General features: G+C 36.6%; 1 protein-coding gene across 6 annotated transcripts in view; it reads left to right on the top strand.

Moving 5' to 3' along the window:
* The window catches only part of MYT1L (myelin transcription factor 1 like), a 361,112-nt gene that overhangs the window by 326,366 nt on the left and 20,605 nt on the right, over window positions 1-14,141 (top strand). For all 6 annotated transcript variants that reach the window (XM_084515353.1, XM_084515350.1, XM_084515351.1 and 3 more), the window contains exons 17-19: window positions 1,001-1,063; window positions 5,918-6,001; window positions 7,468-7,689. In XM_084515353.1, the coding sequence (XP_084371479.1) occupies window positions 1,001-1,063; window positions 5,918-6,001; window positions 7,468-7,689 (369 nt within the window). The remainder of the gene's footprint in view (window positions 1-1,000; window positions 1,064-5,917; window positions 6,002-7,467; window positions 7,690-14,141) is intronic.

Raw genomic sequence — 14,141 nt, 5'->3', positions numbered from 1 at the left:
AAGGGTGAAAGACAACGTCTGCATGACTTTTGGATTCAAATAATCACTGAAGTCAATGTTACGGAAATCTCTTGTTTCAGAATACAGCATCTGGAGATTGCTTTTTTAAATTAGGATATTTTCTTCAAAATGAGGTTTATTGCATGGCTAAAAATCAAAACTGAGGCTCAGGAAAAATGAGGTTTTGGAATTCATGTAGCATTTGACAGTTCATTAAAATGAGTATAAAATAATTCTTCTTTTTGTCTTTTCTGTGATTTAGTGTAGAAGTTCAAATACCAGCTAATGATTATACTTAGCATTATAATTTAGCTTATTCTGTAGTGATCACAATCATCTTCACAATGTAGAGAAAAACAAGCATTTTCTTTGATGACTCTACTGTCATTCAACTATTAGAAATTCCACTGATGAGTGTATCTGTTTGCTTGATGTCTGGGAATGCTAAGTGGGTTACCATTTCTATGCAAGAAGACTACTTTACCTCCCAGTCTGTACATTTCCTTTTCTTTAGGCATTTTCTTCATCTCATGGAGAGGTGGAAGGGTGCCTACAAAGGTACACCAATGTCTCATGACACTTTGTGGTGGGATTAGAGCAAGATCCTTACCAGAAAACAAAATGGCTTACTTGTAATGTTAGCCATTACTTAATAATACATCTTTGCTGTCAACCCTACTCATTTCTGGTGGTGTGGGGGTGTCACACTGCTGCTGGAAATCTCCAGTAGTTTGCTGATACAAGAGGTATCCAGAAAGTGTTTGAGTGGGCAGATGATGAGTAGTTAATAAAAACATTTTATGAATGAGAAAAGTATGTTTGTCCCTGGTGTGGAATTAAGCTCAGGTTTAGCAATGGCTGGAGTTCTCCAAGGCAGGCACCTGTGATAACAATTATCGAGTCAATTAATATATATATAAATATATATTTTATATGAAATGGGCAGCTATTTCTTTCCTGTCAGTAACACTGCTCTATATCTTTTACATTTTTATTCTAGGTGTCCCACCCCTGGGTGTGATGGCTCTGGGCATATTACTGGAAATTATGCTTCACATCGAAGGTATGTAAAGAGGTGGTTTTTATTCTTGAAATCAAACAACCACAGGGCTAGGAGGGACTTCAACAGGCCTCTCTTCTCTCTCTCAGCGCTGAAGTAGAATTGAGTGCTCTACGTAGCCATACATTGATCTAACTCATTCTACATACAATGAATAACATTCCTCAGTTTTAGCATAGCTCACTACCCAAATAGACAAGAAGACTTTTTCTAGCATCTAGCAAAATCTTTGTAGAAAATTAATGGTTGTTGTTGTTGTTGATGATGATGTTGTTGTTGTTGTTTTCTTCCTTCTCTGTTAGCCCAGAGAAATAATTCAAAATTTATAAGTTTATGTTCTTTTACATTCTGAATAACTTAACCATTCACCTTAGTCTTACTTTTTCTGGACTAAATTCTGTTTCTGCATTTTTTTTCCTGCAAATTGTTTCCTGATTGTTCTTGTCAATCCCTTCTGACTCTCGTTATTTCTTAAAATGTGAAATGAAGCTCATTTTTTACTCCTCTCCCAGCTGAAGTTTTATCAGTGTTAAACAGAGTGAAAAAAAAAAAACACCTCTTGCATCTAATATGCAATAGTCTTGTCAATATATTTCAAAATAACTTGGCTTGCTTTTAAATCACAATATGTTGTATATAACTATGTTAAGTCAGAAGAATAGAAAGAGCAAATTATGGATAAAAGCTGTTATCTCGACTGTCTAAACTATAACTGTGATCTTTACCAAGGACCAAAGAAAGATTCACATTTACTAATTAAGGTATTGCTGGTAACCCCAAAATGAATTATTGTGGTACCACAGTAGAGATAATGTTCCACATGGTGTGTAATTAGCAATGCCCTTGTGGGTATTTGACAACTATAAATCAATGGAGATGAGCTCCACTATATTTTGAAAATAGTTATCCGCTATTTAATCAAAGAATAATAGTGTAGTCCACCTCTCTTTTGTTAGTAAAGGCTCTTTTCTCCCATGCATATTAATGCTGTTGAGTCTGGATGTTTGCTTGGTTCACCAAGTCCCTAGGTTTACAATAGCCTATAACTAGTCAATGCACATACTTCCAGTTTAAATGTATTCCAAGTATAAGCAACAGTTTAAAGTCAAAAGATAAATAGCATAGACATTAGAAATGTGCCATAACTTCACATGCTGTAAAAATGATTGATCAAAATATCAACTCTATTTTCTGTTAAACACAGAGAACTATCCAGAGTACAAATAACATTGTAAAGGAGAAGATGTAAATATTTTTAAAAGCACTTATGCAATGTAGGAGATAAAATCACACTTTCAAAGTAGTTTAAGGTCAAATTTATAGCTACATTTAATTATGCATGGATTTATCAGCTCATACCTCTATCAATGCTATGTTTGGTGTAGATATGCCTGAACTTTGCTATTTTAGGAAGCTGTTTAGTGTTTGGTTAACTATTTAATGTTTGGTTAACTATTTAACCAGAAACAGACAGGACAGTGAAGATTCAGTACAATGTAGCAGAGAAGCCAAAGTGTCACAAACAGAAAAAATCTAAAAGCTGGCAATATTAGCAGGGAAGTATCATTGCATGCCTGCTTGTTTTTAAAATTCTTTCTCTGGACATTGTCTATTGACTATTCTAGGACTGTATGGTGTTACCTAGTTTAATCTCTTCATTCCTATGTTCTTTCATTGTAGATGAGTGCTGGATCAAGTTTTCATCTGAATATGCATCATACTCAGTACATATAAAGATATAAAAAGTAATATTGCAGAACAAAGTGATCTGGAATTTGTCCAGTCCATTGGAATTCAGTACATTCAGCCTTTTGAAGCACCTCCATTTCTGTATTGGCCACATAAGTCAGCAGAGTAGGCCTTGATTTCTCTTCCAAAATGCCTCTAGCAGTCCATTGCCTCTAGCAGGTCATTGACTGCCTTCAGGCACAGGAACACTGACACAGAACTAGGGAAGGAGTAACACCTTTTTTTGCTTAAAATTGCTGGTGTTGCCCTGGGAGACCTGCTGCATTTAAACCAAGGCAGCCCCACACTGTTCAGTTCATGAAGTTTGTCAAGGTCACTCTCTTAAACTGGTGAGGCTGGCAAAAGGCACCGTCTTTAAAAGGGCAGCAAACCAGTAGCTTAAATCTGGAATCGTTGAGTGTGAAAGACTCCACAGTACTTCCACAGCTAATTCCCATGCTGAAAATTAGCACTTATCTCTTCTTGCATCTGAGTTAACATTTTTATTTGTATTTGATACACTTACAACACTCAGTTTCAGAAGGAAATTAATGATAAACTTTCCTCCTAAATGGCTGTCATGATGTCTAAGTATCACTTGTATTTAAAATGGCTGAATGCCTAACATACATAAAGGCAGATTTAACCCTGCCATAACTTTCTGCAGTTTCATACAGATATTCAATGTATGCAAGATGTTATACTGGCATATACTATCACTGAATTTCTCTCATTTTTGTCTTCATAGATAAGGAATTAAACTAATACAAAAATGAAGTAATAGCTTTTGGTTATCACAGGATAAAAAATTTAAAGTGAAGGCTCATTCTTGACATATGTTTTCTTGGTGAATCTGCTGTCAGAGGAAAATGAATTAATCATATCCTCAGAAGCTGTCTGTTGGAAATGTCTGTTTAAAAGATCTGAAAGGTCTTAGAATTTTCTAATAAATCATAATGACAGAATATAAAGATCTATTGCAAAAAGATGATGCATCAAAATACCAACCAATAGGTGATAATTGTATTGATTTAATATGGGAAAGCATTAAACCATTAGTCAAGGCAGAAATTCTTCATTCAGATTTTGTTATGAAAATGTCATAATCTGCAAGCATACCCATCTGCACATCTACTAAAAAAGTATTGTTCTCTAAGGCAGTTCTATTAACTATTTAGTTTTCTGATGTAAAACCTGTTAATTCTCACACAGCGGGTAAAACTAGTTTTGCAGATTATCTAAGGATGTACATAACTCCCGTGCTATCCCCTTCACTTTCTGCAGTCTGGGTTATATGTGGGTCAATGAACCAATTTAGCCTGCTTCCTCTTATTCTAAATCCATTAGACTTTTCCTCTTGCCTTTGGTCTTTTACAGATTATGACACTATAATTTTCATGTAAAACTATTTTAAATGGCACAGGATTTATGAGATTTAGTTTGTACACAGAGTAACAGTAGCTTTCTTTTAAAAGGAAAATGACCAGCTACATTTGTAATAGGAAATGAAATGGGGCAAGAGCACAGGTTACTCTGTTGGTCCTACACAAAGGCAGCAGAGTTGCCAACACTATTAAATTGTTAGAGCATTTCCTGACATGGTACTGACCTATGGCCAGTGAAAATCTCACAGGCAGTTCTGAGGAATGACTTGGAGCTCTGTTGGATCCAGCTCATTCTATCAAAGCAGTATGGGTGTGGCTGTCCTGTTTTACAGAGAGAGCTTAGCTGTGTGGATGTGACCATGCTGGTATTGGGTCAAGACAATAGGTCTAGGCCCCTTCTGTTTACCACTATAGATGTAGCCATGCCATCTCACTAAATGTTGCCAGGTAATATACTCTGTGCTAGTATCTTGTGACAACATTCCTCCTTTTATTTAATTGACGTATTTATGACTTTACAGCATGTAAAGTCTCATTTTTGACCATGGCTTATTTTTTATTTACCAACACAGATTTTCATCCATGATTGCATCACCTTTTCACTACTTGTTCCACATAATCCTCTCTAGTTTTAAGACAAAATAATCAATTTTTTTTTTTGCTGCCACTGTTTCTGTCTCTTCCTCCTGAAGACAGGACCTACTATACAACACTGAAATACATTTTGTCATGTTGGAAACAAAAAATTTACTTAGTTTGTTTCTTTCTCTGAGGCAAATTTTTGTAACACTACTTTGTCTTTCATCTCAGTAATTTTGAATGTGTTGCTCTTACCAATGGATTTCTTTTTATCTGTTCATATGTCACATTTAAATAGAGCATAAGTCATGGGTTTTGGATAGACATTTCTGTGTCCTCAGTAGGGATAGCAGCTACTTAAAAGAATCCCTTCATGTCATTGAATATCTACTACAGTCACTGTCAAGTGTACTAAGCAGTTTCTATAACTGCTTAGTGTGAAAAAGTTGAACTTGTAAGATCCTGGAATAGGTGATCTTTTTCCATCTTTAGTAGTAAAAATGACATTCTCAGTGTCTACTTAAAAGTAATATTGGTTGGCCTAACATATAACTTTGTCTCTACTAAATCTTTTTTTCTGGATGTGTTCTGAGCACTTTAACTCTTTCCCAGGAAGGCACCATACAACTCTGAACTCTGGCATATTTTTAATTCAACCTTTCTATAGCATTCTTACATGATGCTTTAGAAGGTTTGATAGTGTTTCTAATGTGTCCTCTAGAGAAATCTTTCATCCTACTAAGAGATACAAAGACACCTGGTTTTTGAGCCTCTTTTTCCTTCTCTATCAGACATACAGAATATGTGATGACTCTCAGCACTTAAACACTGGCCTTCTACTCCTTTCAAAGCTGCCACTGCTGCTGCTGAGTCAGCTGGAGGGACTATTAGGCGGAGAGTTTAAGAGCAGCATTCTCTGCCTTCTCAAGGACTGCCTGTGTGTGGCCTGCACAGCGCTTGCAGTCCTCTCCCGCCGTCACAAACCGAGATACTCGGATTCCCCCTCGTGGCTGTATACTACAACTCTCCCTGTTTAAACTACTGAGCTTTGATTTTGGAAATGGGACAGGATTACACATTCTGCCAGTTTTTATTATAGAATGTGTATCCATTGTAGATCGTACCCCAAAATGAGAAATTGTTTAAAATATTTTCTTTCAATCAGTCTTTCAGGCTGTCCGCGAGCGAAGAAAAGTGGAATCAGGATAGCACAAAGCAAGGAAGACAAAGAAGACCAAGAACCAATTAGGTGAGAACATATATTGTCAAAGGACCTTCATACATTGTATAACAGGTCATATATACAGCTTTTAAGATAAACTCTATTGTTTTATAGCTATCCAAGAGCAGATGGTTTAGGTTTGAAATAGTTTTGCTTAAGAAAAATATATAGCACTCTAAATCCTAAGGAATTCTGCATTGGCCCCATTGACTTCAGTGACTGAACTTCAAATCAGGATCTGTGCTGATTTATGCTAGCCAAGGATAGGATACTCCATTATTTAAAAATAGTTTAAGTGTGATTTTCACACGAAATTCAAAAACTAAATCCTTATCTCCTAAAAAAAAAAAAAAAAAAAAAAAAATGCAAAGTGTTTGTATACTACAGACAAACCATACATGCTAAACAAAGTAGTAATAGGAATAGAAAATTGAATATTTATGTGAAATTGCCACTAAGAATCTGACTGCTTATGCAATTAGCGAGAAGAGGAACAAATGCTCACATACAGGCCTTTGTGTTTTCTTGAAAAGTGCTCTGGAATCTGGTGGCTGCAGCACTCAGAAGCTTGACTGCTCTGAACCATTCAGGACCAGATCCTCCATGTACAGTTGCAGCAATATCGTAGTGCAGCACAAACAGTGAAGTCACCAGCCTTGTTTTGACATGTGCTATGCAGTGGCATACTTACTGAATTATTTTCTTTACTCATTTCACTTTGAAGATTCTAACTTCTTCCTTCTGACCATAGTTATTTGTTTTTTTGGAAGTATACAAGGCAAATGAATGAGGGATTCCCAAATAACAGATGAATATGGAACTGTCTTCTTTGATCTCTTTAGGCTGTAGCACATAATTTGTTATGATCTTTCCAATTCAGAGAGTGTTTAAAGGTACTCCACATTTCTGATGTAGTAGGCACTATGATTTCATACTATTTCTCATAATCTGACTCCTGATTTTTTAACCTGCCAACATCTTTTCAGTGCAGAAATGTATCGCTTTATACCTAACTCTGTTTATATCTAACATTTTCATGACTTCAGACAAGTCTTCTTGAGATTCCATACACATACTTAAAACATAACAAGAATAATACTAAGTGCTTAGAGATTATTCATGGGCAATTTCCTTACTGAGTCAAGCTCAGTAGTCACCATTTTAATTCCAGTGTGATATTTACTGTAATGAACACAGGTAATTCAAACATATATATCACTCCTTTTGTTGGTATTGCATGATATCAAAATCTGTGACCTCATCTACTGGCTAGCCTCCTTATTGTTTATCAAATAACAATTTTATTTATTTATTTATTTATTAAAGTTCTGTTTGTAATTTTACTCAGTAAAGGGTATCTTGAGCATTTTTAAGACCACAGTGCATGGCTTTTTCTTTTAATTTCATGTCGGATTTATTTTGACTTTGTTGTAGAGGCTACCAGGTATATGATGGCAAGACAATAAAGTTTATCTCATCTATCTGCTATCCAGATGTCCAGTTCCTGGTTGTGATGGTCAGGGCCATATAACTGGAAAATATGCATCACATCGCAGTGCATCAGGGTGTCCTCTAGCTGCCAAAAGGCAAAAGGATGGGTACCTAAATGGCTCACAGTTCTCCTGGAAGTCAGTGAAGACGGAAGGAATGTCATGTCCAACCCCAGGATGTGATGGCTCAGGACATGTCAGTGGTAGTTTTCTTACTCATCGTAGGTGAGTGGCTATAGCTTATATTTTTCACTTAAAGTTTATTATTTAAATTATATTTACAAGGTTTTTTCATTGTATTTCTCTATTCCTTTTAACTTTCATTATTACTTTGAAAAATAGGCTTCCTGCATATGTTTTGGGTGACTAAAAATCAAGACTTGTGATTTTTTAAATGCAAGTCTTTGCAGGTAGAGACCTGAATCTGAATCTATAATACTCAAAAGATTGTAGAGAAATAAGTGTGCATGACAATAACTGTAAATATTGCTTTATTGAGTGACTCTGGACAAGTTACTTTAGAATAGACTTTGTAACACTCATCTGAATCCACATAATTTTCAGAGATGTTGAACACACTGTTGATTCCCAAACAAGCATGGAATGAAAGAATTTTCAGGAACCGGTTCTACAAATACAATGTACTTTTCTCATTTAATAATGAAAATGTTCACTCAAAACAGTAATTAAGTACAAAAAAAAAAAAAAAAAAAAAAAAGTAAGTACAGAATAAAAGTCCAAACAATACAGCAGATTAATTAAAAATAACAGAATACAAATATTTAACAAAAGAAACACAAGCTCAAATTTTTCATAGACTTAACAAAAATAAGAGATTTCAGTGATGATATTTTTCATAGCTTTTAAGACATTTGTGGCTAGTCTATTAGGGATAAATCTTGTCCCCTTTTTAAATATTAGATCACAAATAAGCAAGGATATTTTTGGGTCTTTGTATTGGAATTGTACCATGAGCATGATTGCAATGCCAAGGTAAATCTCTTCTTTTATTCCATAGTAACTAATATAAAACTGTATTACTTCAAATATGTCAAGTCAATGTGCCTAATTTGTTACCCTTGCAAACCTCAGTTGAACTTCTGTACTTCTGTACTTTAGTTAACTAAACCAAACTGTTCTTGTTTTGTACTCAGTTCTAACTATAGAGGTGAAAATATTACTTATTACTTCACATGCCTATAATGCCTTTGATTCTTTTCCTTTACAGCTTAACTCAAAAGCCCTACCCTTAATGCAACATATCTAAACTATGTGCACGTAGTTTGTATTTTTTATGTTCAGAGCTGTTTTTCTACTTGGTATTCATATAGTACCTGCAGTGAAGGGATTTTCGTCCATGACCTGAGGCGCTTCTCAGATGGTCAAACATTAAATAGCCTGCAGCTCACACAGGTCTTAGGGAGTGACACATACAGAAGCCCTGACCATTTCTGCAGATGTACACATGTGGATTTAAATTTCTGACTTTCAGTAAAATTTCAGTTTTAATGTTCATATTTCACTTTAGCTTACTTCGTAATGATGTAACATTTATTTGGCTTACAGATATCTGTCATTAAAGTTTTGAAGTGATTTTATCTTTAATTGAAGGTACAATATAATTGTAACTATAATAATGTAGCTTTCAAGGAGTTTTTATGTAGAGAAAATTGTTTCAACAACTAATCCTAACTTCTAAAAGGAATCTACTGATACTAAATCTAACTGTTCCTTGAGAATATGGGGCAAATGGTTTCTAAAATTTTTTTAAATAGGAATGTTTTAAAGAAAAAAAAATAGATTTTTTTTTTTAAGTCAGTGGAAAAACCTAAATATGACATTTAGACATGTAGTAGCCATGTGCTTTCTCTGTTATCTTAAACAGAAACTGAGACATGTAAACATCATACCTTGTAAGACTAGGTGCTGGGCCACGCGGTCCTTTATTAGAGGAGAGCATCTGAAAATGAAAGGTTGTTTGAAAAGATACACTGAATTAGACTGATCTTACTTAACTGTCTTGACTTAACAAAGAGTCAACATTCTAAGTTGTTGTGAACAAATTATTATATTTCTTGAAGCTTCTGTAAACTAAGGCAATATTAATAACAAGTCATATTTTTAAAAGATGATTAATTCTTGTAGAATTTAAGATGTTGTTAAAAGGGCTTAGTTTATTTGCTCATACAAAGTATCATAAAAGCATAGAATATTTTGAGTTGGTAAGGACCTTTGAAGATTATCTAGTTCAAAACCCACTACCATGGACATGGCATGGACGTGGACAAACCCCTGATATTTTTCACTGATTAGGTTGCTCAAAGCCCCATCCTGACTTTCAACGTTATCAAAGATGAGGTATCCACAGCTTCTCTGGGCAATCTGTTCCAGTGTCTCACCACCTAAATGATGAAAAAAGTCCTCCTTATATACAATTAAATCTACCCTCTTTCAGTTTAAAGCCATTACCCCTTGTCCTGTCATTCAGGGCCTTTTTTTTTTTCCTTTTTTTTTTTTTTTCTAAAGCTTCCTGAAGCCTTCTCTTCTGCTGTGGGATAAACAACCCTAATTCCATCAGCCTGTCTTCACAGGAGAGGTCCTCCAGCCCTCTGATCATTTTCATGACCCTCCTCTGGACTCACTATTACAGGTCCAAGTCTTTCTTGTTCTGGGGACCCCATGGCTGGATAGCAGGTCAGAAGGGAGAATCACGTCCTTTGACCTGCTGGCCACAGTTCTTTTTTATGCAGTCCAGGATACAAATCATGCCTGGAGCTATTTTGGATGCCTTAGGATAGTTTACTTGGCAGTTGCTCAGAAAGGCAGAGATTTGTAATAGGTTCAGTTTATGTTTACTAGCATTAGAGATATGTCTGCATTGCTCTAGGGTATTTCAAATGGTATTTCACGCCTGTGTGTGCATCGATCTCTGCGTGTAAAATTGATTTTCAGACCAACCCACCTACTTTAAGCATCTACTTTTTGTGAACAAGGTGGTTTTGATCTTTTTCCAGTGAGTGTAGTCAATGAATCTTGAGAATTGTTCACTTCACCTTGTGAAGTAGACATCTTCCATTGACCAGAGCTGTACACCAAACGTCACTGAGTGCACCAACAGAGTGGGATTCCCCTACCTACAGATAGGTACTTTTTGCCTGAAGTGTTCATTGGGGCATGCAAGATGGCCCTAATGGACTGGCAAAAATGACAGAAGACCTGTGAGATAATCCTATTCTTTAGTTATGACATCTGAGAACTAAACATGCTATGCAGGATAACTGGAAAGCTGCTCAATGTGTTAAATGAATGTGCCCCAGCATTCCAGAGCTCCATGGGATGTTTCTCAATCTGAAGCTTAGTCCCACATAAGTTGCAGACTATGCATTTCCTATCTAAGGATGGAATATCCTCTATTTTTAGTGCAATCCTTTTAACAGGCTATAGTCTCATCCTCTGCAACTAACAACATTTTGCTATACAGCTGTATGTCTGTAAATCTCAAATGCTGCCTTCTAAAGAAAAACTATGTTGTGACAGTTACATACTCAGACTAAGTTTGTGATACAATCTTTTGCAGGTATGGCTGTGTTTATCATACATAGGGAGAAAGCAGAGCTATGGGCTTTAAGCAAGTTGCTAAAACCTCCAGTAAATTAGTAGTTAAGTTTTCATTTTTGCAAGTACAGCTCACTTCTCTCCTGATAGGGAGATAGTATTCCTGATAGGATTTTTTTTTTCCCAGTACAAATACTTCTCTATGAGCACAGTTCTCCAAGTAGGCGTTAGTTATATGCGATAGTGTCCTTAATGTGTTGAGATTTTATAATCCTCCACTTGTAAACAGATGTTAATGTGCTGTTGTCCAAGCAGTTATCCAAGATGTTAGTGTTGTTATCTGGAAACTGGAGCAGCAAACTAACTTGTGAAAATTTTGACAACCATTGAATCAATTAATATATGTATATATAAAGAGAGAGAAGTTTTTGAGGCAAAGATTTCTTAGAGCTGCTGTTACATCTTGTACACAAGGTGTAATTCCACTGATAACAATGGACTTGAGATGATCCACAAGACCAGGCAAATCTGTTCTCCATCTGGTATCATGTTGTCTGGAATTTAAATATATGCATACATGCTTCTGAAGAAGAAATAAGTAGTCAATGGAAAAAGTCACAAGCTTCAGTAAACTTACACTCCTACCCTATGAACAAAGGCACTAACAGAGGTTTCTGTTTATTTAATGTTTGCCATTCCTGTTCTCAGAAATTCCTATGAATAGTTTTGATTCATCAAGGAGTTTTGCATAGGAAAGAATGAGGGTTATCAGGAGGGATTTGAAGTACAGGATCTGGAGCACTGTGCTTCACAAAGGAGCCAGTGCCAGCAGCAAAGGCCGCTGTGAAATAAGGTGACCTATTAACGATATGAAAAGTAATCGAAAGGCATATAATCATGGAGTCAGTAAATAGGTAAATGAAATATATTATAATGAAATGTAACTTGCTTATTATACTGCAGCTTTCCACATTGGTTCTTGAACAGGCCTTTGCATCATCTTATTTAAGATTTTTCTGGACTGAATCATTTCTAATACTACAATTATTTGGGACATTTTCAGAGTATGTTTGGATATAGCAGTCCTGCTTCTTAGCACTGAAGGGCTTGGGTTGACTTCAGTGGAAATTACAGTCACAAATGCCTAGGACAATGTTCTTGTCCCTGTGCCTGTTTTTATTTTAATCAGTATTCACCGATTTCAAACTTGGTAATGTAGCTTTCAAATTTCCTTTACCATGGAAAACGTATTCTGGTAGAGCTACAATATATCAGCGATTGTTAATTTTTAAGTATTTTCCCCATTACAAGCTAAAGTTTATGTCAGTAATAAACAGAAATTAAAATGAGAAGGGGAATTTTTCTTTAGTGTACCTGTATCCTGACTGAGGACAGTGTGATTCCAAGATCTGTAAACAAGTTTATAGAATAGGATTTGTGTTTGACCAGCAAGAGCACACCACAAGGTTTGCAAAATGCTTAAATATGCTGGAAGGGGTTGCAGACATCATCCAGTGCCTTTTCTCTATGGAAGAAATGTAAATAGAAATTGAGATGTGGTTATGAGAAACACAGGGCTGTTTTGGGCTATTCACTTTATACACAGGAAGACCTAGTTAATTGTGACGCTGTCAGAAAGCCTGTAGGAAGATAATAGCAGTGCACTCAGTTCATTCAGCATCTTGTTTATACATCCTGAGGCGAAGGAGCACCAGGGCTTATTTCCTCTGAAAACTCTAGGTTGGTCACATCTCTGAGCAGCATAGCTGCATTGCTAAGCCTGGAAACAGGCAGGTTAGGAAAAGATGAAAACTCAAGGCAAGAATTGTCTTCAGCAGCTGCTTGCTAGAAGCAGACTGACATCTATACTCACATAGATCTGTAGAGAACTACTGAGTTCCTGAACTCCCAAAGCATCCAGGAAATGCTAAATGTCAGGAAAGAAGGATGGAACAGTAAAATTTCATATGCAGATCCTTTTTCTCATTATTTTTTTGCTAGAAACAGATATTGTCTGAAAAAAAAAAAAAAAAACTTTAACGTGACCAGTTCCTGAAGGGCAGGCTTGCAAGTGCTGCTTATGGACAAATCTAGTGCTCAGGGCTGTAATTTGAGCCTGTGTCCAAAGAACATTTTACCAACGGGCTTATCTGTGGGTGTTGTTTGCATGCAGAGTGCTGAAGGGGAAGTAGGTCGATAATCCAGACACTTCACACCTCCAGACATGTGCTAGTGGCTGCAAATTTGTTTCTAAATTGTTTAGAGCTTTCAATCTGTGTGCTGGAAGTCATATCCTCTCTTATCATCAGTGTTTTTCACCTTTGGCATTTGAAAGCAAGAAAATACTTGGCATTAGCTCAGTGAATGAAGCATTTAGAAATGAGCTATTTGATTACAAAGGGCTACAGCAGCAGACCATGAGAGAAGGCTCTGTGTGGAGCTGACTGCATGTAGAGGTGGAAAGTTGTGGTGATTTTAACCTGATGGGCAATCAAACTTTACTACAATTGCTCTCTCACTACCCCTCCTTCAAAGAAGAAAGGGGAAGAGAAGTACACTGGAGGAAAACAAAAAACAAAACAAAACAAACAAACAAACAAACAAAAGCTAATGGGTTGAGATAAGGATAATTTGGTTAAAGGAAAAAGAAAGAGGGGAAAAAGAGAATAACACGCAAAGGCCACATGGAAGCACAGAGAGAGGAAAAAAATATTCTCTGCTTCCCACCCACGAACAATGTTCAGCCACATTGGGAGGACAGATATCTTCACTACAAGAGCCCCCCTCTCCTTCCCTTTTCCCACCTTTTATTGCTGAGTGTGACACCATATGGCATAGAATATCCCTTTGGTTGCTTTAGGGCATCTGCCCTGGTGATACCCCTCCCCACTTCTTGCCCACCCCCATCGTGCTGGCTCTGGGGGGTTTGGAGGGAATACTGGTGCTGTGCCAGCACTGCTCAGCAATAGACACAACACTAATGCGATAACAGGGCTGTTCTAGCTACAAGTGCAGAGCACAGCATTGTATGGGCTGCTGCCAGGAAAGTTAACTCCATCCCAACCAGACCCAGTACAGAAGTGTGGGAGGGAAGTCACCCATGTCAAGTTGGAGACAGAGAA

Source organism: Aythya ferina (genome assembly GCF_964211825.1).
Source record: "Aythya ferina genome assembly, chromosome: 3".
NCBI lineage: Eukaryota > Metazoa > Chordata > Aves > Anseriformes > Anatidae > Aythya > Aythya ferina.
The sequence above is the reverse complement of the archived record's forward strand: the minus strand, read 5'-3'. Positions and strand labels throughout refer to the sequence as shown.